The sequence below is a fragment of the Budorcas taxicolor genome, chromosome 16 (genome assembly GCF_023091745.1).
Source record: "Budorcas taxicolor isolate Tak-1 chromosome 16, Takin1.1, whole genome shotgun sequence".
NCBI lineage: Eukaryota > Metazoa > Chordata > Mammalia > Artiodactyla > Bovidae > Budorcas > Budorcas taxicolor.
The window spans coordinates 64,647,445-64,674,323 of NC_068925.1; the positions used below are offsets into that span (position 1 = coordinate 64,647,445).

General features: G+C 44.2%; 1 protein-coding gene across 1 annotated transcript; it reads right to left on the reverse strand.

Moving 5' to 3' along the window:
- Positions 1-1,239: 1,239 nt before the first annotated feature.
- Positions 1,240-26,879, reverse strand: RGS8 (regulator of G protein signaling 8). The gene is made up of 5 exons (XM_052653975.1): positions 26,854-26,879; positions 24,330-24,431; positions 23,024-23,088; positions 2,866-3,032; positions 1,240-1,422 (listed from the first exon to the last, which is right to left on the reverse strand). Exons 1-5 carry the CDS (start codon positions 26,877-26,879, stop codon positions 1,240-1,242), a joined length of 543 nt encoding a protein of 180 aa, XP_052509935.1.

The window sequence follows — 26,879 nt, forward strand, 5'->3', positions numbered from 1 at the left end:
TTCCAAGAGCAGTGCCAGGGTACCATGAAGTCATCTTGAAGGAAGATTCTCCATAAACCAGATGTTCACAGTGATCTTCTCAGCTTCACTTTCGCTTCCATGTTCAGTCCCAAAACATCAAGAAGGAAGCTGCTGATCAGCCAAGATGGCCTTCATGAGAGGGACCTTTCTAAGAAAGCATAGTCTCAGGAAGCAAGCTGGAAAGAGAGTGACAGCCTAAGTTCCCATTCTCCCCCATCAGAATTACATGACCTGCATGGAGGGGGGAAGAGGGAGACAGGGAAAGTATTAGGCACACGAGAGCTGTCCATGCTAGGGGAATTCACCTCCCTTTACCAAGCCGTCCATCATTCTATGGGGTCAATGATGTGTGATGCCACAGGGAGGCGAGGGCAGAGTGTACATTAACCAACAGAGAGGTTATATGGTGCCCCGCTGCCCAAAAGTCTACTGGTGCTACATTCCCTGCTCATTCAACTTCTGGAAAACTTCTTGGTAGAACTGAGGAAGACTTGCAAGCTGCCTATTTCTCAATAGCAGCTCTATATCAGAAGTGGCGAAGGATGTCTCCCAAGATCCTTCCTGGATTTGCAAGTGTATAGGAGTCTTGTGAATTTCCTAGGTTGAGATGGGCAGTGGTCACGGCCTTTCATACTGGTCCTATGGAAATGGAAGAAATAGCCAGCTTCATGGAGTTTGTCCCTTTCCTCAGAGGCCACCTGTCGGCGACAGTGCTGAAAACCCCAGATAACACTGAGGTCTCAGCACCCAGGACTGGCCATTACACTACAACAGCAAATCACAAATGTGATCCAGAGTCTTCTAGCCCTTCCTCACAGGGGTCTAGGACAAGTTAAAAGAGTCGGGAATCCTAAATGAGGAGCGTGTGGAAGTGGTGGAAATTGCCTTTGCATTATTTACAGATTAGCCCAGCACAGCAAATCTCCCTTCTTGGTGGAGATGACCCAAGGCCCTATGAAGGGCAAGTTGCCAACCCAGAGAAGGGTGACAAAGTACGACCACTAACCAAAACACAAACACAGGTAAAGGGGGCAGGACAGAGTCCGAGCTCTGGTGGCTGGATCAGACTTTGGAATGGCCCTTCATCCGTTCCTCACTCCTGGCCTCCCAACCTAATCGCCACTGCTTTTGAACACCTACAACACTTCACATTAGAATATGGTCTTGGCAGCAAGGGGAGGGGGAAGCCGGTGATCTCCAAGAGTCCCCATCTGAGTTCTAACTGAGCCGCCTCTGGCTTTGGGACAGCAAATCTAAGTACATTTTGGACCTCAGGAACCGGGGGTAAGAGTCTTTCTCCATGAGACTGTGTACTTTGCCCTGGGCTTGGTCAAAACAAGTCAGGGATGGCTCTTGCATGTTCTTCCTCGTGGCTTCTCGAGTCTGGAAGTCTATGTTTACCTGGAGACACAAGCAGAGAACATCATCACAGGCCCTCAAGGGCCAAGGCACCTGGCAGCTGGTCCTACTTAATAATTATTCATGACAGCATCTTAAATACATTAAGGTTATTCATACTTTTCAAACTGCTTTCATGAAAGTCATCCCTTTTGACCCCAGGAAGAGTCCTGTAAGGTCTAAAGACCAAATATTCTTCATTCCAATTTATAAAGATGCTGAAGAAATGAGTTATCAAAGCTGGTCTGTGGAGTAGGATATGGCAGCCCACTCCAGTATTCTTGCCTGGAAAATTCCATTGGCAGAGGAGCCTGGTGGGATAACTACAGTCCATGGGGTCACAAAGAGTCACACACAACTGAGCGACTGAACACTTTCCTTTCCCACTCACTTCCCCACTTTTATTCCCTGTTGCTATTAAAATTTAGTGTGTAATGTTAAAAAAGAAAAAAAGCTGGTCTAATGTACTATGGAAAGTTAGTAACAGTCAAGGTAAAAAAAGCCCAAATTACTCAACCCTCAATCCAGAAGTCTTCCCAATGTCAGGCCAAGAGTTAAACCAGAGACTAGCATTAATGTGGGTTCCCTAAAGTAAACTTGCCCATTTGTCCCTTCTCAGCTACTAAGGAAACAAATGCCCTGGGGAGAAAGACTATGTTAAGAATGTACATCTGTCATCCAACCAACATTTATAAGAAGCCTGCTGTATTCTGGCCATTGGCCAAAGACCTCCTGAGTCCCAAGTCAAAGCATAATTGAAGACTTCTACATATATAATGCATCTAAATTCATAGACAGCAATTATTTTTCTTCTATAAAACCCTCCCAGGTAAAACCCTGTTTTATAACTCAGAATAGCAGTACACAGAAATTCATATTACCATTATAAGTAATTATAATAAATGAAATACCATAAAATAATATGTGACTGTAATCACTCATTAATAAGCAATGGCAAATATTGGCAAGGTATTTGACCCCTCATACTCATAGTAATCTTGAAAGGGAGGTGATATTATACCCTTTTACACTTGGGAAAATGTGATTCAGAGAAACAGGATAAGTTGACCAAGATCACACAGCAAGTAAGTGGTGGAGCTAATGTTGCAACAAGATTCCAAAGTACATGCTTGTTCCATCAAGCCATGCTGCCTTCCTCTAGGAAAACTAACACGGATTTATTGGCATCTATCTTGCAGAATCCCTATAGAAACACAGTTCCTGCTGGCACACATTTAACTGATAGACAGCTAAAATACTCCTAATAGAGCTCCTTTTTATAGAATCCCTGGGCTCTGCACCTTAAAAGTGATCCCTTTTTTCATCAAGAGCCATCAGAGCAGTGAGGCTCAGTTCAGAAGAAAGCCCCCGTCAAACCTGGCTCAAACCCCTTCAAAGAGAGAGGGCTATGGATGGAGGTCTGACAAGACCCCACCGCCAACGCACCTCCCGCGGAGCCTGAACATCCACAAACTCCTCAAAGATTCTATGGGCCTTGGAGACCAGTTTGGCAGTGGACCTGGTCTTCTTGAACTCCTCACAGGCCAACCAGAACTCCAGGTTCTCTTCACTGAACTCCGTCTTCAGGAAGGCGCGGAAGGCAGCCACTCCATCTGTGGATGTGGAGGGGTGTGGAAAGGAAGAGAAATAGGGAGAGGCTTCAGTTCAAGAACTGCAGGAGAAAGAAAGAAAGGTGGTCAGAATGCAAGAGTGGCCTTAGCTAGGCCACTCTCCAGCCCCCATTGATCCTCCTCCACATCCTCTTGAAGATTCTCTTCTCTTAAACACACAGGCACCCTCAGAGGCGAGCCGTGCTCTGCATTAGAGGATCACCGGGATGTTCCGGAGAATTGATTAGGCTGCTACAGGAATAATGACTCTGGGAAGGCCTGGTCACTTCTAATCAGCCCTCAGTGGTCACTGCCTGTCCTGTAACGCAGAGTTGGCTGTCCCTTGGGTCTACTGGTGAGCCTGTGTTTCTAATGAGGCCAAAGTAATATATGGAATTCATTCTCGCCCAATCCAAGTCAACCAACCTGAAAAAAACAATCTGTCACAAGACAAATTGGGTGGGTTGGGGTGTGTGAATGCCTCAGGGCAAATCCTTTATTAATATCAGAAAAATGTCTGAAAATAAACACCCCACTGCTGTGAAGTCAGTAAAACCATCCTATTATATGGAAGGGGTGCTCAGCCTCTTTTTACAAACTTTTGAGGTCCCATACTTTAATGATTAATTCCATGGATCCTTTATTTTAAAAAAGCTTGCCTATCAAATTATATGTTTTAAGATCAATTATAATTTTTCTACCAAATGGTTTAATGATTAACATAGCCTTTCTTAATTTTTCTTAATTAATGTCATGCATATTGCCAAATGAACCTTCTGATCAGAATCAGAGCAGTGTTATCACACAGATTTGGAAAAAGAAACAACATTCATTGATAGCCTATGCATTCGGCTGATATTTTCATCTTCAAAGAGTTTTTATAAAGTATCCTAACCCCTAACGCACACTCCTCAAATCAAATAAGACCTATTGCTTTCTACCAACTGTCCCCAGAGAAAGGGCAGATACAACTGAAAACAAAGGAGAGACTGTATTTGGTAAAAATGATTCTGGCTATAATGTTTCATTTCTTTTCTAAAGTTTACTAGAAGGACAATATGTTAACAAGTTTTTATTCACTCTTTTTTTCAGTTTTTAGTTGTTTTTTTTTAATTGGATCTTTTATTATTTAGTATTATATATAGTATATAGTATTATAATCTTTTTATTATAGTTTGCTTTACAATGCTGTGTTTCTGCTGTTGAGCAAAATGAATCAGCCGCACATATACATATATCCCCGCTTCCTTGGATTTTCTTGCCATTTAGGTCACCACAGAGCATTGAGGACAAGTTTAAGTGGTCTACAATCTGTTCTCATTAGTTATCTATTTTATACATGTTGTTGTGTAGTCACTAAACAGTGTCTAATTCTATGACCCCACAGACTGTAGCCACTAGGATCCTCTGTCCATGTGATTTCCCAGATTCAAGATTACTGGAGTGGGTTGCCACTGCCTTCTCCAGGGGATCTTTCCAACTCAAGGATCAAACCTACATCTCCTACTCTCCTGCACTGGCAGGCAGATTCTTTATCCCTGAGCCACCAGAGAAGTCCAATTTTATACATAGCAGTATATATATATACCACTTGAAATCTCCCGGTTCATTTCACACCACTTCTCCAACAGGTACCCACGGACTCCCCTGAGCAGCCTAGGTCCAGGCTTATGTACTAGGATTGGCCACTGCCCAGCTTAATTCCATGGGCCAGTGGCACCAGCCATGTGGGTGACATATTTAAATGCTTGTTTTACTTTCCTGAAACATTTTTATTTCTAATTAAAACATCTATTTCAAAATAGACATATTGCCCACATTAGAACCATAGTTATAAATACCAAAACTTTTAATTTTAAGAGCCAGGAACTTGGGAGAGAAAAGGGTTTCGATGAAATTCCCAAACCTAAACCTTAAATCACAAAGAAATATAAGTTTGGATGCCTGAGCTTAAAGTGTTTAACAAAGGTAGGGTTGGCCATGATGTTTATCACCTAGCCAGGACATTTCTGAGAGTGAAGGGGACCACTTTTGTTAATTACACAGGAAGAATGGTCATACACCATGACCAGTATAGGCAAACACCAGGACACACGGTCACCTTAACAGTAAGACAAGGAGCCTAGAGAAAGCAGAACATGAGATAAGGTTATTTTGTGTCAGGCAGGATGGAAATAAAACTGTTGCTGTGCCAGGCAGGAGGAGAGTAACACACAGTTTAGAGTCAGGTAAGAGGCCTACTCAGGGCTCCACTCACCCTTATCCCTGCCTTGGGTTCAAAACCCTGAGAGGAGGGAATAGAAATGCGAGATAACCTGAGGATCAAAGTGCATGTGAAACAGTGGCCTGGCAATGATTAGGCAGAGAGAGAGAGAGTCTAAAAATCATTCATTCGACTCAACAACTTTTTTATTTTTTTATTTATTTATTTTTTACCATTTTTAAGTTTTTTATTTTTTTAATTTTAAAATCTTTAATTCTTACATGTACAACTTTTTTAAAAAACTATTTATGTACAAAGTACTATTAAAAGTCTTGGGATATGTTAGAGAACAAATCATAAAATTCCTGTCCATAATATCCCTTGTGGGTGCTCTCTTTGCCACATCTTGTCTCCTCCAAGGTCTCAAAGAGGTGTTCAAGAGGTTTCCACACCCACCTGCTGCCGTGGGAGCCTCGTGGTGGTGGGGGCGGGGGGGGCGTGGTGGTGGGGAATCAGTGCCCATGAGAGGTGAGGGGTGGGGGGTGGGGGGTCTGCTCCAGCAAAGTGACCTCGGAGCAGAGATCAGTCCACATGTGACCAGAGCCAGGGGCCCTATCCATGGCGTGAGGAGGACGCAGGCCAGAGGCCCTGCCCTTGTGCCTTCCCACTGTGGTCAGGGTATGGAAGGAAAAAGTTAGGGGTACCCTAAAACATTGCAGTGATCTAAAGGAGCAAATGTGAAGAGACTCAGAAGAGTGACTAGGAAGGGCCTGGGTTTTTTTCTTTTCTTTTTAATTGGAATCTAATTGTTTTACAATGTTGTGTTGCTACTATACACTGAAGTGAATCAGCTATATATATATACCTAAGTCCCCTCCCTCCCGAACCTCCTTCCCATCCCACCCCTCTAGGTCATCACAGAGCACCAAGTTCCCTGTGCTGGACAGCCCGTTCCTTCTAGCTATTTTACATATGGTAGCATATATATGTCAATGCTACTTTCTCAAGAGCCTGTTGTTTTTAAACCAGAAGAGGCTAAATTCTTCTAATTGAAAATTTGTGGCTCCTGTTAGATTTTGTTTTGCTTTTCATCAAGCAAGAACAGGTGCTTGTGAGCAAGCAGAGATAAAGAAAATTACCTCGCCACCTTCCTCAACGGTATCAGCGAGAATCGCCCTCCCAAGGAAACTGTCTGGCCTCATACTACCCAAGGTACAGACCTCATCTCCTTGCATCAGAGCTCAGCTTTGCTGGGTCTTTGTGTGGATTAAAGGAGATAACACTCGCAAAGTATTCTCAGGATCATTGCTTTACTTCTCTCCACTTAATCGATGAGGAAATGGATGCTTAGAGAAGTGGCTAGACTGAGTTCACACAAGTAATAACATGCAGCATTAAAAAATATGATAGGTTAACTTCCAATCTAATACAGCAGTAACACCATCTCTACTCATTCACTCATTTATTCTTGCACCCATTATGCGACCCAGGCATTCTGCTAGGAGCCTGCGTAGAAAACATAAGCACAGTTAAGCGCTCACAGAACTTGCAGTAAAAGAGCAATTTGAGCCAAGATAACATAATTATGGTAATTATGGTATAGATGATAAGTGATATGATAGGGAAAGCGTAGGTTGCTGTGAAAGTACCCAGGAAGAGTGCCTGTGCCAGAGCTGGGGAGAAGAGGGCAGTCTTGCAGGAGGAAGAAGCTTCTAGGCTGAGATGTGAAGCTGAGAAGGAAGTTAAGTGAAAGCAGGAGGGGAAGAGGGAGAAGAGACTGGCAGGAAAGGCGAGTCACACAAGCAGAAGCCTACAGTTAAGAAACATCGTTAGAGTAACCAGAAATAGTTAAGACTAATGTTTACTACTACTACTAATGCTAAATTATTGAGCCTACTTAGAAGATACACATACACCAAGAGGCCTGTGAAGGAGCCAGAAAGAGAAGTGCTGCAGAGAAGCAGCCAGTTCTGACTCCACACTGGAACTGTTTCTTTGACTTGCTTTTTGTTCCTTTTATTATCATAACCACACAGAATGGTCTGTCCCCAAGAATCCTGCCCTTCTGCCTGATTGTTTAAAGTGCCTTTGTTCAGAACCTTGTCCACCTGTGGATGGCAGGAAGGAAGAAATGAACACATCTCCTGCCTAAGGGTTGCATTTCTGGGAGATGTTTGCAAGATTAATGGACTTTTTGCTTTGCTTGCTCACCTCCCCCATCTCTGATCTATAAAAGAGACTGGCTTCCAGACCACCACCACCCCCATAAGATGGTCATTTGAGGTGCTAGACTGCCGTCTTCTCCGTCAGCCAGCTCTCCAGTTAAAGTCTCTTCCTTGCCTCAATCACTGTCTCTCAGGTTCATTGGCCTGTCATGTGATGTTCAGAGCAAACTTGCACTTGGTAACAGAAGGATGACACAGGCCTCCAAAAGACCTGGGGAGTCAACATTTCAGGGGGAAGGTAGCCATCATGTCCAGTGCTACCCAGAGACCAAGGTAGAGATGCTCTGAGAAGCAGTGGTTGGTAGACTCAGCAGCAAGATTCAGCAACCATTGGCAGGAACGGTGACAGTGGTGTGATGAGAGCCCTAGTCATATTGTGGTTAAGTACAGGGGTGAGTGAGAGGGGAGGAAGTTGAAACAATGAATTTAGATGCCTCTTCCAAGAAAGGGAGTAGAGAGATCAGAGAGCATAGCTGGAGAGAAACAGGAAGTCAGGAAAGAGCTCTGAGGGGTGTGTCTGTCTGTCTGTCTGTCTGTCTGTCTGTCTGTCTGTTGGGGTTTTGGTAAGATAGCCTCGGTGGTGGTTTAGTCACTAAGTCATGTTTGACTCTTGAGACCCCCACGGACTGCAGCCCTCCAGGCTCCTCTGTCCATGGGATTTCCCAGCCAAGGATACTGGAATGGGTTGCCCTTTCCTTCTCCAAGAGAGCCTGCTGCTGTCTTGGGTATGATTAAATGTTGATCTGGCCAGAAAATACTTGTTGAGCAGGAGGAATTGAAGCTAACAAAAAGAGTTTAATTGAGGGGACTACCCTGGTGGCCCAGTGTTTAAGAATCTATCTTCCAGTGTAGGAGACATGGGTTCAATCCCTGGTCAGGGAACTAAGATTCCACATGCCGCAGCTAAGGAGATACCCACATACTGCAGTGAAGATCCCATGTGCTGCAACTAAGATCTGATGCAATCTAAATAAATAATTTTTTTAAAGAAAGTGTCTAATTGATAAAATGTTGTCTCCAGGAAGGCAGGAGAAAGGCCAGAGAACAATGTCATGATAGAGAGAAAGAAGAAAAGCTGTGTGCGGATGCAGGGAAGTCTGTAGTTTGGAAGCAGGATACAGAAGGAGGTCCTATCTGATGTTAGCTGGAAAAGTGGTATGAACTGAAGATAAGTTTCTTACTTATTTATCTAGGATCTGCGGCAGAGTTTCATGTATTTACTCCACATCATGCTTTGGGCTAGAGATTTCACACACAGCAGCTCAGTGTAATTTCACAGCAGTGCTGACCCACAGATAGCACAAATGACCCACTCTCCATTTTCCACATTAAAACGTATGGAAATCAGATAAACTTCCCAGTCACACAGTTGGTAAGAAGAGCCAAGTTTCCCTACCGTCCATATGGCTCCAAAGCAGGATCTTTCCAGATGTGTTTGCGGGCAGAAGGAAAAGAAGAGCAAGGGAAGAGAACAATTAAAGGGGAAAAGCACAGTATCTGGTAAAGGCAAATTCTAGAGAAGGAGAAGGATCAAGAAGAAGTAGAAGAACTTGACTTCCTAAGAGTCAAAAGTAGAGAAAGAGGGGCAGGGGTCGAAGGAGACAAACAGTTTAGGGAGGGACATACTTGAGATGCATCGATTTGAACAGCCTTGCTATTCTTCTTAATTTGCGGGGGGCGGGGGGGGGGGGGGAGTGAAAGCCCTGCAGGTGGTCTGCCTCCATGCACTAGATTTTGGAGATATGGTAGAAGCAAATCAGATAACGTCACAACCTCACAGAACTCCAAGTTAGTCTGGTGCAACAGACACTAAGCAATCATTTAAAATAATTAATTCAGGGCCTTCCCTGGTGGTCCAGTGGTTGAGAGTCTGCCTGCCAATGCAGGGAACACGAGTTCAATCCCTGGTCCTGGAAAATTCCACATGCCTTGGAGCAGCTAAGCCTGTGCGCTGCAATCTCTGAAGTCCACACTCTAGAGGCCAAACGCTCCGACAAGAGAAGCCACTGCAATGAGAAACCGGGGCACTACAACGAAGAGTAGGCCCTGCTCAGAGCAACAGAGACCCAGGGTAGCCAAAAATAAATAAGTAAATAAATAACAAAATAATCAGTTGAATAATTACAAGTGTAGTGTGTGCTGAAGTGGGAATGCCAACGAGAGTAGAAAGAGTTTAGAACAGCTACTTGGGAAAAAAGAGTAGGAACCTGGTAGGAACTCTCAAGTGTCTTATCCAACACTGCAGTTCAAAAGCATCAATTCTTCGGTGCTCAGCCTTCTTTATAGTCCAACGCTCACATCTATACATGGCTACTGGAAAAACCATAGCTTTGACTAGACGGATCTTTGTTGGCAAAGTAATATCTCTGCTTTTGAATATGCTGTCTAGTTGTCATAGCTTTTCTTCCAAGGAGCAAACCACTGTGAAGACATAGATCTCAGTTCCTGGAGGAGGTTATGATGCACCGGGAAAGGAGTAAGACCTTTTAGTTCTGGGGTGTGCCCATCATTCAAGGACAGGAGCATTAGCTCCAGGCCGGAACCTGGAGAGCAGAAAGGAACTAGCAGTTGGGACACTTGAAAAGGAAGAGGCTAAGCAGAAGGTTAAAAAGAAAAACACTTTTTAGAAGTTAGAGGAGGAATTTTTAAAATAACCCCTCAGTTCAGTTCACTTCAGTCGCTCTGCCGTGTCTGATTCTTTGTGACCGTGTGGACTGCAGCACTCCAGGCCTCCCTGTCATCACCAACACCCGGAGTTTACCCAAACTCATGTCCATCGAGTCAGTGATGCCATCCAACCATCTCATACTCTGTCATCTCCTTCTCCTCTTGCCTTCAATCTTTCTCAGCATCAAGGTCTTTGCCAATGAGTCAGTTCTTCACATCAGGTGGCCTAAGTATTAAGAATTTCAGCTTCAGCATCAGTCCTTCCAATGAATATTCAGGACTGATTTCCTTTAGGATGGACTGTTTAGATCTCCTTGCTGTCCAAGGGACTCTCAAGAGTCTTCTCCAACACCACAGTTCAAAAGCATCAATTCTTCGGTGCTCAGCCTTCTTTATAGTCCAACTCTCACATCCATACATGACCACTGGAAAAACCATAGCTTTGACTAGATGGATCTTTGTTGGCAAAGCAATGTCTCTGCTTTTGAATATGCTGTCTAGATTTGTCATAGCTTTTCTTCCAAGGGGCAAGCATCTTTTAATTTCATGGCTGCAGTCACCATCTGCAGTGATATTGGAGCCCCCCAAAATAAAATCTGTCACTGTTCCCATTGTTTCCCCATCTATTTCCCATGAAGTGATGGGACCAGATGCCATGATCTGAATTTTTCTGAATGATCATGATCCTGATTTTCTGAATGTTGAGTTTTAGGCCAACTTTTTCACTCTCCTCTTTCACTTTCATCAAGAGGCTCTTTAGTTCTTCTTCGCTTTCTGCCATAAGGATGGTGTTATCTGCATATCTGAGGTTATTGATATTTCTCCCAGCAATCTTGATTCCAGCTTGTGCTTCCTCCAGCCCAGCATTTCTCATGATGTACTCTGCATAGAAGTTAAATACACAGGGTGACAACATACAGCCTTGATGTACTCCTTTCCCTATTTGGAACCATTCTGTTGTTCCATGTCCAGTTCTAACTGTTGCTTCCTGACCTGCATACAGATTTCTCAAGAGGCAGGTCAGGTGGTCTGGTATTCCCATCTCTTTAAGAGTTTTCCACAGTTTATTGTGATCCACACAGTCAAAGGCTTTGACATAGTCAATAAAGGAGAAGTAGATATTTTTCTGGAACTCTCTTGCTTTTTTGATGATCCAACAGATGTTGGCAATTTGATCTCTGGTTCCTCTGCCTTTTCTAAAACCAGCTTGAACATCTGGAAGTTCATGGTTCACGTATTGCTGAAGCCTGGCTTGGAGAATTTTGAGCATTACTTTACTAGCGTGTGAGATGAGTGCAATTGTGCCGTAGTTTGAGCATTCTTTGGCATTGCCTTTCTTTGGGATTGGAGTGAAAGCTGACCTTTTCCAGTCCTGTGGCCACTGCTGAGTTTTCCAAATTTGCTGACATATTGAGTGCAGCACTTTCACAGCATCATGTTTCAGGATTTGAAAGAGCTCAACTGGAATTCCATCACCTCCACTAGCTTTGTCCATAGTGATGTTTCCTAAGGCCCAGTTGACTTCACATTCCAGGATGTCTGGCTCTAGGTGAGTGATCACACCATCGTGATTATCTGGGTCGTAAAGATCTTTTTTGTATAGTTCTTCTGTGTATTCTCACTGCCTCTTAATATCTTCTGCTTCTGTTAGGTCCATACCATTTCTGTCCTTTATTGTGCCCATCTTTGCATGAAATGTTCCCTTGGTATCTCGAATTTTCTTGAAGAGATCTCTAGTCTTTCCCATTCTGTCGTTTTCCTCTATTTCTATGCACTCAACACTGAGAAAGGCTTTCTTATCTCTCCTTGCTATTCTTTGGAACTCTGCATTCAGATGGCTATATCCTTCCTTTTCTCCTTTGCCTTTCACGTCTCTTCTTTTCACAGCTATTTATAAGGCCTCCTCAGACAGCCATTTTGCCTTTTTGCATTTCTTTTTCCCTGCCAATTGTATTGCGCACACATTTTGGGCCAGACACAGCACCAAATGCTTTGTGCGCCTCATGGCATTTGCTGTTCCTAGCAAATAAACAGCACAGGTCCTGAGAGTTTCTTCATTTCACAGCAGAGAAAGATGAAGCTTAGGGAAGTTAAATAACTTGCTGAAGGTCGCATGGTTAGCAAGTGGCAAGGAGGCCAAATTGCAGAGCCAGCATTCTTCTGTGGCTGGTGGTCCAGTCCCCAGCCCTGCATGATGGTCTCAAGGGATGCCTGCCTGCGCCAGTGATGACTAGAGAGGACAGCCACCGCAGTGCAAGCCAAGGAGGTCTGGAGAGCATGGTGGTGACGACATTTCCAGGAGTGAAGACAACAGAGGAGGTGGAGAGAAGATGAAAAAAGTCACCAAGGGAGGCGGAAGGGTATGAGAGATGAGAACAGCACGGAGAGAGGGATGTGCTTTGGTAGGAGAATCCAATGGAGTTACAGCAGCTCAGACTCCATGGGGAGGGGGGTTTGGAGTAAAATGCATGGTCGGCTCATACTCAGATTGTCAGGCAGCCCGGTGAGTCCGCCCATCCCACCTAGGGTAAGAGCACTGCAGTCTCAGCTAGAGCACCAGTTCGGGTCACAGGCAGGCCGCTGGTAATCAGCACATTCAACCTGACCGAGCCTCGGCACCCTGGTCTGTAAGTGAGGGTGGTGGATCTGATGAACGCTCCCAGGTAGGCTGGTGCTCCACCCTGGGCTTCCACCACAATCACCAGCCTGCATCACACACAGCTCTCCGTTGATGGCTTTCCATCCTCCTCCTCCTCACCATCACACGTCGAGAACTTAGCCCAGGCCAAGTTCTATGGTGCCCAGGCCAGTTATCAATTCACATAACCTCTACACCAGGCCTGTTACTAAGCCAGAGGCTCTGGGGTCAGACAGCCTGGGTTTGAATCCTGTGAGACCGTGGAAAAACACCTTAACACCTGGAAGCCCAGGTCTTCTCATCTTGGAGAGTTTAAGTGAAATGACTGTGGTCATTTGGCCCGTGAGGGGTGGAAGGTGGATTTACACACACATCTACATGACTTCAGAGCCCACTCTGCCTGTTGTCCTCTCGTGACCATTGGTGGGTCCCACGTTATCACTTCCTCCAAAGGTGGGATGAACAATAACCCCAAATTGGACAGTATGATGAAAGAACGCTCCACCAGGGCAAAGGCACCATTTGGCCCACAGAGCTGGGGATTCTCCAGCAAGACAACATCTGCCACCAGCTCCTCTGCGTTGTCCACAGAGGCTACCAGGTACCAGCCATAACCTGAATCAGGCTGAACTCCGATATCCGCCCTAGGTGTCCCTCCCAGGATGCAGGGGTGCCTCACAGAGCAGACAGACACACTCCCACACCCGGCCCCAGGACACGATCACACAGCACAGCTGAGTGACCTTGTCGAGTGCATCCTTCCAGGCGACCTTGATCCAAAATGTGTTTGCCTGCATTTCAGAGGCTTCAGAGGGCGTGGGAGGGGAACCAAAGCAAAATATGGTACTTAAAATTGCATGGCATTCCGAGGGAGGAGCTCAGCGAGAGATGGGGAAAGAAGAGAGAAAGGCCTGGGAGGGTCTGGACCCGAACAGCAGTACTGTAGCAAAGATGTCCTGAAAAGTGTCTTTGAAAGAGGCCTGCACCCACCCTGGGGATCGCAGCCCTCCTCCTTTCCTTCCCCTCCCCTCTCAGCGCAGCCTATCACCCCCCTTTTACATTCCCAGGGCCGCCTCTGAGCAAGGTAGGGAGGAGGGTCACTGTGCTAAGAGAAGTTTCATCCTGCAAAAAGGACCCTGAGATGCAGGTGGAAGCCTCCCACCCCCATGACTGCAGGAGCCCCTCCCCTTCCCTGCTGTGTACAGACCGCTTGACCCCGAACTGGCCCATCTTTGCTGATCTCGTGACCTAGCTAGGGAAGCTTATGGGACTACAGCAGGGTTTCTTCTTCCCATCTACATCCTTTCCTCCCCCTTCTATCACCTCCCACCTCCTCCCAGCAAATCTTTTGTCTGGCCCTCTCCCTGATTCCTCAGCATCTTTCCCTGCCTTTTCCCTTCTATTCTGTCTTCCATCCCTTTTTGATCCTCCTTCCCTCTTTCTCCTTCTCTCTACCAGGACCCTCTCCTTCCCTTCTGCTTGTCCATAAACTGCAGCTGGTTAAAATGCAAGATGCCGCTTCATCTCTGAAAGGCTCATAGCCTCCACTGGCTTCTGAGAGTGACCTGCTTTATTAGCTGTGCTTCCTCTGCCCTCCCCCTACTCCCGCCCCAGCCATACATCCGCCCCTCCCTGGGGCCTCCCAGACCCATTTCCCTCCCCAGTACCCAGAGAAAGAGAGTCCCCCCTTCACCACCCCCACAGATTCCAGGCAGCCAGAAAGAGTGACTTCTGAGTCCTGAAGCTATTCTGCCTGGGACTGTGTTCTGGCTTGACACACACTAGCTAAATGTAACCTTGAGCAAGATACTAGACTCTCTGAGGCTCAGTTCTCTCCTCCGTGAAATGCAGATGCTAATAGTACCTACCCCGTGAAACTGTTCATACATGTAAAGAGCATGCAGAGTCTGACACCAAGACAGTGATTGCTCCATACATGTTTGTGACCATTATTCCTGTACTTTGCTGGCTTAAGGACTCATTGGACAGAACATAACATGCCTGATATATACTCATGGCTGATTCACATTGTTGCATGGCAAAAACCAATACAACATTGTAAAGTGATTATCCTCCAATTAAAAACAAAGAAATGCCTAACACAGAAAAACAACCCTGGTAACTTAAAGATGATGGGTGAAAAACAGTTCAGGAAAATGAGAGAGAAACAGGAGGATCCACCTTTTTCCTTTTTCCTTTCATACTGGGTTTTCTCTGTACAACCCTCTAAGTCAAAGTTCTAAAGACATCAGACACATTTGAAATTAGTGTCTATCAAGTCACAGGAAAGGAAAGGCTGGTGACCAGAATTCCTGGAACATGGGACAGAATTTTGACATCCTCCCAAGCATGCACAGCATCTCCAAGAACACACCCGTGGCCGCACACATTGCCTGCTGCCGGCACCCTCCCTCTAGTTCTTTGATGCAGGGTGCTTACATAAGAAAAGAAACTGGGTCACTATGAATGATCAGTGCAGCTGGTGCTGCGGGGAGGGGGGCTTAGGTAACAGTTCAAGGTCCAGGAGTCCTGATTTAGCTGTCAGTGGGGGTGGGCTGCAGCCTAACTCAGTCCCCAGGCTTGGAAAAATACAAGACCACAAGAATGATTTTTTTTTTTTTTTTTTAGCTTTCTGTTTGCTAAAGTGTAGTAGTCTCAAAGACCAGAGTCCTCTTGCATCCCTGACCAATTGGAAAAAATAAGCTCGCGTATGAGTCCAAGGTCAGACAGGAGAGGAGAGGAATATACATTTATAAAATCTAGGATGCATACACTAACGGCAAAGCAAAACCTCTTTGATTCAGAGCCAAGCTTACTAATTTGAAATTTGTGATGAGAATACCACCAGGATCAAAGCCTTCCTTTTATGTTATCTACAGAATGAAGGTTTTAAAGCAAATAACTTTGGCTAAGAAGATTTAGGTAGGAAGATTATTTAGAGAACAAACTATTTCCAGTTCTTGACATTTATTGGCAAGCAATTAGTATGCTAATTGTACTTCAGTCTTGTGATTAACGTAATTTTCTTCAATGATCTCCACTTTGTTAGTGTATATATAGGAAATGATAGATTATGAAGTAGCAGGATTTCGTTGCTAGAGTCTTTGAGTCAGGAAGGACATGGGAGATACTACGATCCAGCCCTACACTGAACACTAGGAAATGGTGAGGCCCTGGGTCCCACCGTTTCTTATTCCTAGGATGTGGTCACTGAAGAGAAAGGAGAGCCTGGGTCTTGAAACTTCTAGTCCAATGTTCCTTCTTATTTTATCAAGCAAAAACTGAGTCAAGTAACAGAACATGATAGAACCTGTATCTGCAACTATTATAAGAAATTAGCAAGGAATATTTTTTTATTAAATATGTGAAAAAGGAGATGTGCCCCAAATAGAGTGAACATTTAGCATCCACAAATAACTGTAAAGACAAGAGAAATATTGTCACATCCCATGTACACAGTCCACAGCTTGAAAGATTTCCAAAATTAAGTGTTTGGGAATGCTTGTCTAGCTGGTTTGATATAACAATACTGCAAAGACTCTCAAAGAGGAAACACAGCAGATTCACCTACTGGGCTTTTAAAAGCTACCTCCCGCTAAAGGTGTGGCACATATATACACTAAATACTACTCAGCCATAAAAAAGAACAAAAGAATGCCATTCGCAGGAACATGGATGGACCTAAAGGTTGTCATACTGAGTGAAGTAAGTCAAAGACAAATCACATAATATCAGTTATATATGAAATCTTTAAAAAGGATACAAATGAACTTATTTACAAAACAGAAATAGAGTCACAGAAGTAGAAAACAAACAAATGGTTGCCAGGGGCTAAGGAGGGGAGGGATAAATTGCGAGATTGAGATTGATACACGTGTTACTATACATAAAAGAGGTAATTAATAAGGACCCACTGTGTGGTACAGGGAAATCCACTCAATATTCTGTAATAGTCTATACGGAAAAAGAATCTAAAAAAAGGATAGATATATGCATACGTATTACTGATTCACTTTACTGTATGCCAGAAACTAACACAATATTGTAAGTCAATTATACTCCAACAAAATTAAAAATAAAATCAATACTTTTGTTAATAAACGTTATTTACATTTAAAAAAGAAAAAACTACATCTCCAGGCAGATTCTCTCACATACATTGAAAGGAAATTGGGACGCTATGAGGAAAGGATGTCAAAGCCTCATGTGGCAAGTGGAGGGAGGTATTATGAAATCTAAATAAGCCCACTGGTGATACTAACGTGACCCACATCCTACCCACCGAGTTCAACCTCAAGCTGCCTATGGGATCAAGGAGCTTACACAATCTCTAGCATATAGGAGTCATAAAACGCATTTGTTCTCAGTGAATTTAATGTTGAGTTATAACAAAAATAATAATAGTTATCCTTCATGGAGCCCCACTATGCACCAGTCATCACACATAGCATTTCACAATCACATTTAATTCTCGCCATAATTCTACAAGGTAAGTCTAAGCATTCCCCATTCACAGATGAAGAAAGCGAGGTTTATAGAGGTTATGTAATTTATCAAAGGTCACAGCTGGTAAGCAACAGAATGAGTGTCCAATCGCTTTCATTCAAACCTTTTCCAGTGAGCTTTTAATAGCTGCCTTATATATTCTTAGCACTTCTTCTATAAAGGCTAAATACACCCATACTCCTGGGTGGGTGAAAGTAAAAATTATAGCAATGTAGAGAGGGTGGCAGGCTTCCCTGGTGGCTCAGCAGTAAGGAACCCACCTGCCAATGCAGGAGACATGGGTTCGATCCCACATGTCTGGGAAGATCCCCTGAAGAAGGAAAAGGTGACTCACTTCAATATTCTTGCCTAGGAAATCCTGTGTACAGAGGAGCTTGGCAAGCTACAGTCCATGGGGTTGCAAAAGAGTCAGACACAGTTTAATGACTTAACAACAACAGAGAGAGTACTAAGGAGGAAGAGAAGTTTCTTTTCCATCCATCTCTAGTTCGAGTATCTCTTTCTAACCTTTATCCTCACTTTATCCAGAAAGCACACCTGCCGTATTTATTTATTGTGAATACCCTCTACCATGTCTGCTATATATGAGGACTCTGCAACACATGGACGCTGCCCCATTAAATGGATGTGTTGCCTGAGAATCTTGGAGAACTGAGGTCCAGTCTTTAGTGTTTCTCTTGGAAAGCACTAACCACCTGCCACACCAAGATGTTCCAGGTTCATAGTTTTCCCTACTTGTATTTGAGAGCAGTGTTGCCCAAGCTTCAATGCACATCAACATTACCAGGGGGCTAGAGAAAAAATGGGCTTCCCTGGTGGCACAGTGGTAAAGAATCCACCTGCCAGTGCAGGAGACGCAAGAGACGTGGGTTCCATCTCTGGGTTGGGAAGATCCCCTGAAGGAGGAAATGGAAACCCACTCCAGCATTCTTGCCTGGAGAATTCCATGGACAGGGGATCCTAGTGGGCTATAATCCCACCAAGTTGCAAAGAGTTGGACATGACTGAGCACACACGTGTATAGAGTAAAAACAGATTACGGGCCCCTACTTGCAGAGATTCTGATTCAGTAGGTATGAGCCAGGACCCAAGAATTTGCCTTTCTCACAAGCTCCCATCGAATCATCCCCTGCTGATGCAGCCTTCCATGGATCCCACTTTGAGTAACACTATTCTAGAACCTTAGGGCTTGGAGAGGAATGAGGGGAGGCCTGTGTGACAAGTGGAAATCTGATTATTAAACTGTACATTCTAGAGCTAAAGGCCACTTGGACGAACAAGTGTGGAATTTCGTGAGCTGATAATTTAAGTGTCTGCTTGTTTGGGGTTTTCTGCTTGGGTGCCATGTGACCAGGTCACATCATTATTTTTCTGTATCTCAACCATTATTCCAAAGGGGCTAATTTTTTCATTAAACTAAAAGCTTCTTTACTGCTCTCCTTTGCTCAGAGATGAATACTAACTCTGCAAATGTAAAAGAGCTTTCAATTATACTATTCCATGAACCTCGCTTACCCTAGGCCTGGTGGGGACAGGTCAGTCTGGACCCTTCATGCTCTGCAAACAATGAAACCAAGACAAGGGCCAAATGGAGACCCAGGATGGGGAGCTCTGTTATCCAGGTTGGGGATCAGGCTGAAAGAAGTGAGAGGAAGGGGAAAGGAATGCGGCCTCCACCTTCACCTTAAAACTGGAATGAATTTCAACTTTCATGTCAAAAAACAAAAAACAAAAAAAAAGGAGGGAGGGACAGAGGGAAGGAGAGAGAATCAATTCAGAGTTAAGGACTGAATGTCCTACTAAAAGCTTGACAAATAATAAGCATATGTCTGAACCTCATGAGGAAGAAAAGCAGGAGACACACAATTCTGTACTCTCCAGCAACCTGTCAGAGATTTCCCACAAGCTGGGAGGCTTCATTCTCCCAGGTCTGATCTGCAGAGGTGGGCGCATGCACACACCCCCAGGGACAGACTACGTGCACACTCACAGGCACCAAGTCTAATTGTCACTGGTTGAACAGGAAAAAGATGCCAAATTAATGCACATTAGAAATCCCTCTCTATCTAATGAAGCCATCAGCAGTTTCAATTTCATTTTTCATTTGTTAGTTAAAAAGAAAAAGAGCACTTAGCAAATAGTTATCTCCTAGACCGCCACGGGTTCTTCTTCAGCTCTGTACTACCTTTGTAAGCAAATGTAATTGGAAATAAAACTGCTTCAGGTATTTGCATCCCAGCTTTTTTTATTCTACGGTTTAAGATTTACTAAAGTTGTTTTCTTTTTTGCCTGAGATTTCAACCCATGAGGTGCAATCCTGTCCAGTGGGATCCTGCCAAGGAAAGAAGGCTTCATAACACAGGTGCCCTTGCCTCTCATCTGCTTGCTCAAGCCATTTCACCTCTAAAGCATTTTTATATAACCGTGCAGGCAGTGCTGACTCAAACCACCTGCCGTAGGTGACGAGTGATTGCCAATCCTGGTGGTTGCTATAGACAGCCTCCTAGAACAACAGGGCAGAACTCAATCCAGCCATCTAGAGTTCAGATCCTTCACTGTAGAGATGAGGAAACAGATTTTCCAAGAGAATGAAGGATTACATCAAGGCCATCCTGCTATTTAGCAGTAGAGCTGGGTCAAAATTGAGAGGTCTGACTACCAGTTAGTGTGAGCAGAAACACGCTCCCCAATTAAATGGAACAAATCTCTAAACTAGGGGTCCCCAACCTCTGGGATCTAATGCCTGATGATCTGAGGTGGAGCTGATGTAACAACAATAGAAATAAAATGCACAGTAAATGTACTGTACTTGAATCATCCCCAAAACAACCCCTCCACCCATCCGTCCACTCCAGTCTATGGAAAAATTGTCTTCCATGAAAACAGTCCCTGGTGCCAAAAAGGTTGGGGACCGCTGTTCTAAACCGAAAGCAGCCCTTCTACTCTGGATTGGTAAGGACCTCTAACACAGATTAGGTAGCTTTTAAGAGGAACACTGGATGCCAAGATCCTATGTGAAATCTTGAACTCCCCCCTCACCCCACCCAAGTCTAAGCACACTGCCTGTATCTTTATTGTCTGTTTTCTCAGAAGGCTGCATTCTCCACCAGGGAAGGACAGTCCAGTTCATCTTGCAGCGCCCTGCCCATCAGCAACTTAGCACAGATTTTGTCCGTAATGAGGACTCGGTTCACCTTTTGGAGAGAATTGAAAACATCCAGGCAGGGCAAGATGGCAGAGATGCTCTGTCGACTGAGAATGGGAACAAGAACAATTATCTGAGTTTTCTGAAATAGAAGCAGGGAGGACAGCTGCCTGGAGAATTACCAGCCAGTGTGTTCTAGACCAACACAAATGTTCCTGGAGCCCAGTCATTCAGTCATTCTCTCTTCTTTTTAGGACATTTTGTTGTTTAAATTCCTGTACATCTCTGATCAACTGCTGTCCCTCCTAAGAGACCAGCACACATGTAATCCCTTTGGAAAAGCTTAATCAGGCCTAATTGAGTCATAATACTAACCCAAATTAATTAGACTTTTAGAAAGTTGCACTCTTGGAGATAGGCTGGGCTCTGACTCCGCCACAGATTCATGGGGAGTAAGTGTTCAAGTTTTAAAACCTTGAAATTCTGCCAGAGGCCTAAATGAAAGTCCCTTGCTTCTCAAAGACATTCACTCTGTCGGCTTTTTATTTCTGTAGTAAAACACACACACACACACACGAACATCAGATTCCAAGAAGGATCACAGAACTTCAAAGTTCAAAAAGCCTATTTCTGTACCGTTTTTTTTTCTCTTTTTTTACACAAAGAGGCAATCTGGTGTCACCTTGTAACCCCTTAGTGAAATCTCCCTCTCAGAAAATTGTTATTTCATTCCTGGAAACCCAAAGTATCTGTGAAAGGAGCAGAACCAAGTGTCTTTAGCTCTAAAAGTAATTGAATCAAACAAATACAATTAAATCTCTCAATCTCCGAGTCTCACCACTAAAGCAATGCAAATATACCCTGAGCATCCATCCACTAGCTTTAGTACCATAAACTCTGTCTGTAAAGGCTTCTCATTAATCATTGGCAGCAAAATTTGCAGTCTTATTCTCAAGGCATGTTTATTTCTCATTTGAGAAAAATTCTTTTAAAATTCCATTCTTAAAAGAAATTCCACCATATAACTCCCAAAATCATCTAAAGGTGACCTCTCGTGAAGATTCTCACACCCGGGTGACAGGTGGCACACAGGTATTTCCATCCCCATTTAAGAATGAGGAAACAGCCTCAGGGACTTAAACTGAGTCAGTCATGAGGCTGAAATAGAAACCAAACTTCAAGATGACCTTGAATCAAATCCAGCCAGAAAAGAAGGCATAAACTGATCATGACACTTGTTTAGCCGCCTAATATGACTCCAGAAAATAAGTCAGAATTGCCCCATAAAAAAAACGACCATTACTGTCAAATCCTAAGTATTATCGCGCATATGCCATTGCCTTGGCATATTCACCACAGAAGTTTGCTGTTTGGGGTTGCAGCCATATGTTATACTTGCTGTGTCTTCTCTGCTTTATTTTCCTTCCTAACTAGAATCCATAGAACACTAAAATGACTATTGGTCTCACAAAACTACTCTCTACAATATGTGCTTGTTCTTAAATTTTGCATTTCACTTTAAAAACTATTCAAAAGCATTTGTTAATTAGTATTAGGACCAAGGATATGGTTAGAAGGAACTGCTCCTCTAGATGAAAGCGAAGTCACTTTTAAAGACATTTTCTAAAGACCGAGCAACCCCATCAAGGCCATCAACAACCTGGTAGCCGAGCTGGGTCAGAATCCGGAAAACAAGTATATACCAGCCAACGCCCTTCACTTTGCGGTGCAAAATCGTGTTCCACACTCCATGCCGAAAGCTTCCCTCCTGCTCCCAGATCAGTCAGGATTCCTAATACCAACAAGACAAATTCACGGGGAGCACTGAATGCCTGTGTAAAACCTTCTTTTCTCCTCAAACGACCCTTCCGTCTCCTTTACCTCTGCTTTCCCACTTCCCTGTTTTTCATGCCACTAGGACGTGAAACACAATGAATTTGGACTTGCTTGCGATGAGAAAAAAAGCAAGAGCTGAAAAGTCTGGCTGCCATCAAAATGCCCTTCCTTCATGGCAAAATGCACAACTCTTTCTGTCTTTGTGGCAAACAGAAGGCCTATGAGATAAGGCAATGGGGCAACAGAAGAGGAAAGATACCAGAAGTGTGTACTAATAAAACTTACGGCCAAGTTGTGGGTATAATACAGCTGGGGTAGTAAACCCCTCAAATAAGGAGGGATAAGAAAACTCAAAATTCTGCCAACCCAAGTCAATAACAAAATGCACAAAATATTCTTTTGACTGATGAGTAACCCTAGGCTCTCCAGAGACTTGGGGGGAGGCCATTTAATTTTATAAAGCAAGATCTGCATGGAATCTAGACTTTCATTCCCAATGAACCCATCACTCCAACTCTCTAAGTCAAATTCTTTCTTGCTAAAGTCGCTGAGACATGAAGGCTTCTTGGGACCAAATTTTCAGCTCAGAAAACAGAAAATAAGGGCCCTCTTCCCAGAGCATTTAAATTATGTTTTCTTGTCTATACTCAGGCTCTCTGAGGGTGGAGGCTGGAGCTGTCTGGAACACCAGGCACAGTACCTGGATCATGGTGGGTTCATCTTTTACAAAATGAATGATTTGTCGAGACATGATGAAGCCTGAATTTTACTTACACTTATGGGAGAGAAGCACATCAAAGGAATCCGCCCACCTTGTAGCTTCTTCTGTGGATAGTCTCCTAGGAAATAAGAAACATCTGTCTTGAATCTTTCTGCAATGACCTCCTCTCCCTCAGCCACCACTGAGATTTGCTCATGAGAACAAATCAAAACAATGGAGGGCAAATGAAGACCACGTTTGGACTCCTGCAATCCTGTTGCTAGAAATGTACACATTCTTAAATAGCTGATAGAAAAATCTCAGATTTGGGATTCCGTAAGTTTAACAAGTTGGCTTTCAGTCTAAAAGGCAAAACTAAGAAAGTACATCCTCTAAAGATGCCACTGTAGGGGAATTCCCTGGCAACCCAGTGGTTAGGACTCAGTATTCTCATTCCCAAGAGCCCAGGTTCAATCCCTGGCAGGAAAACTAAGATCCCATAAGCTGCACAGGGCAGCCAAAATAAATTAAAAGCAAAATTAAAAAAATAAAGAAAACAGATGTCATTGTAAACCAACTATGAAAGTTAAAGTGTTAGTTGCTCAATCATGTCTGACTCTTTGTGACCCCCTGCCACAATCCTGTCCATAGAATTCTTCAGGCAAGCATGCTGGAGTGGGTTGCCATTTCCTTCTCCAGGGGATCTTAATGGCCTAGGGATCAAAACTTGCATTGCAGGTGGATTCTTTATCATGTGAGCCACCAAGCCAACTATACCTCTCCTTAATAAATTAGTTAATTAACATATCACAATCACAAAGAAGAGAAGCTGGACTTGGAAACAAAAACAGTGAGGCTGAGTTCCTGACTCCATCTGTTACTGTCAGCTTTGTTTCCTCGCCTCTTTAATGCGGATAACGGCACCCATCACAGAGCCCCATGAGAGTTAAATGAGGTACTGTCTGTGACGTCATTTAAGACAGTGCCTGCACAGAGAATAGGCACTGAAATCAGATCATCTCGACCTAAGCAGATTTTTAAGAGAAGATTTGAGTGTTTCCAAACTGAGAAGCTCAGGTTGACAATTAAGTAGAACAAAGAAGTATTCTTCACTGCAGCTTTATAAGAGTGGTGCTTAATATGGCTTTCTTAGGAGAAAAAGGAGGGTCCCTATTCTGAATTTTGAAGCCATATGCTTTGAAAAGGAAAATATTCTTTCACTCGTGTTCAAAGATAGAAAAGAAGCCGCCAAGAGACTGGAAGTTACTGTCACTCGGCTCATCTCTTCAGCCATCTACCAGTGAAGAAGGGGTTGTATAGTCCCAGCATAAGCATCCCACGGCTGACACTCTGGGGATGCAGTGTGGCCCTATTACTCACTTTAGAGCACGGTTGGGTTTGTCGGGAAGAATGGCTGTGAAATCGCTACAAGAGTCAGACTTGTGAGACAGGCATCCCAGTCGAGTCCTCATCCCTTTATTCCTGCAACAAACACAGGGGCAGAAAGATGGGGAACTGTGATGAAAATATTGTTAGCCCCCAAAGGGGAGCTGCTGTGGCAGAAGCCAGCCCTGCCCCGCTCCCATCCTTCCCCAGGTGGCCCCTGAAGATTTCATGAGCGAGAGGAGAAACACCAAGAGGATCAAGGGCGATACTCACTCCCTATCTTGACGACCGGAATAGTAATAGGTCCCCTAGCCCTAGAGGCTTAACGCTTTTTAAAGCTGACATGCAAGTTGATGGTAAGTCAATGAAGGTCATTAGCTTGGAAGAATTTCTAAATTAGGATTCTCTGTGGGGAAAGGAAATACAGTGATGACAAAGTAACAGTCCACATTCTGCCCTCCCTCTAGGAGGACAAAGTAGCAGCAGCAGCAGTAACTCCCGACTGCAGAGCCCGTGAGAGCCATTGAGAGCAGAGAGATGCTTGACGGATACAGTGATGCCTGTCACAGGATCTCAGAGCACAAAGTAGGGACCTTCAGGGCAGGTCAATTCTACCTCAGGTCTTTCCCATTCATCCCACAAACCTGAGGATACACGCGAATGGTGACAGACCAGTGAGGACTGATGCCTGTAGGGGGGAAGCTGAAGCAGTGGGTAAAACCAGCAGCTAAGAACCAGGGTACCCTCTGTCAGCAATTTCACTTACCTAAGCCCTCATACACTTATTTGTATTTTGGCTAATCTCAATCAACATATTTAAAATTTTAACATGTGTGCTTAAATTTCTCATATTTTTTATTTTCTGAAGGACCAGACACTTTGCAGTTATTTGACAGCTCCAAGAGAAATGAAGCTGATATCTCTTTCTGACTCTCAATATTAGCCCCCTTTGACCTTTCAGTGAGACTGGAAAATTACAGCCCTGAGAGATACCTGTTTGTGTAGATAAAATTTTATTGGAACTTTATTTATTGGAAACACCCTGCTTGTTTATATCTGGTCTGAAGCTGTTTTCGAACATCAGGGCACAGGTGGGTGGTTAAGGACAGACTGTATGGCCCATGAAGTTGACAATATTTACTCCCTGGTTCCTGATAGATTAAGTTCATTGACCCCTGACCTCTAACCATGACCACTCCTTGGGTGGAGGGCAAAGGCAAGAGGGAGGAGTTTGGGATGAGCAGGACTTAAAAGTGACTAATAAAAGGGGACCGCCACGTACACACTGGTGACAATTTGCCGTGGAAATAGTCCAAGAAGACGTTATTCTCCTTGTTAAAAGGAACTTCTTCCATTCTGGTTTCCCTCCCTCATTTTCACAAATCCTGGACCTGGGCAGAGATGTGAGATCCAATTCAAGCTCTTTTACTTCAAATCGCTTTTCATTTCTGATCCTGGTCATTGTTCACAGAAATCTCATCCAGCAAACTTCTATGGGGATGGTATTACCTTTGGCGGGGGTAGACAACACGTGCACAGCCCATCTCCGAGGAGCCTTTCAAGGCCAGAACATCTAAGGCCCCAGAAATATCTCCTCTCCTACACGTCCTGTGCCCCCAGCTCTCATCTCAGCCAGGCTCACTGTACAGCCATTGATTTCCTTGCATTTCAAAACACTGGCTACAGCCATTCTCTCTCCCTCAACAGTGAGCATGTCATGTCCACTTGCTCTTACAAATCACAGGGTGTCCTAGCACCACGCTATTGGAGCAACTGATTAAGGGCCCTTGAATCATCACATTCCATGAATTCAAGTGCAGGTCCTGCCCAGGCTGCACCACAGGCCAGAACCAACTCAGAGTGAGTTGGCTCATTCCTCGGTGCCTCAGAAACATCAGTCAGTGAATAGTCAGGTCAATGCCCCCAAAAGAGCAATTAAGAGGATTTCAATAAATGGAAAATCCATGCAAACCATCTAACAAAGTTTAGCAGGGGCCAGTGTAAAGGGTGCTGCTTGTTACCAAGACAACAGTGAGTCTCCCAAATAGTTTGCAAAAATCTTTCATAAAATATCCTTTGGGGCAAAATAGTTCTGACTTTCTATCTTGTCTAACTGAGACTTAACCTTTTCATTAGGGCTGAAATAACAGGAGCAGAAGCGAGAGTCAAAGGTTAAGGCTACTTTAAAAACAAAGGACTTGCCCTCATCTTTCTTCTCTATCCCAGTAACACAGAGAGACCCCCTAAATGGTTCAATACAAGCTCATGCACAGTTCCACTCTCTGAGTCCCATCCCATAGGGCAGGGCTTGGTGCTAAGGCAGTTTCTGCTTGCAAGGCCCCAACTCTGCAATAAGCATTCAGGCAAACACAGCACAGTCCTCACAGGAGGCCTGGGGGATGGAGGCCAGTGATCCACCCACAGGATTAGAAGGTTTGGGGCCGGCTCAGACAGCAGGGCAGGTGGGAAAGTGGAAAAAGAGGAAAGAAAGATGAGAAGACATGTTAGCATCAGTTACCTGCGTGGCATCAGTAAAGCGGCCAT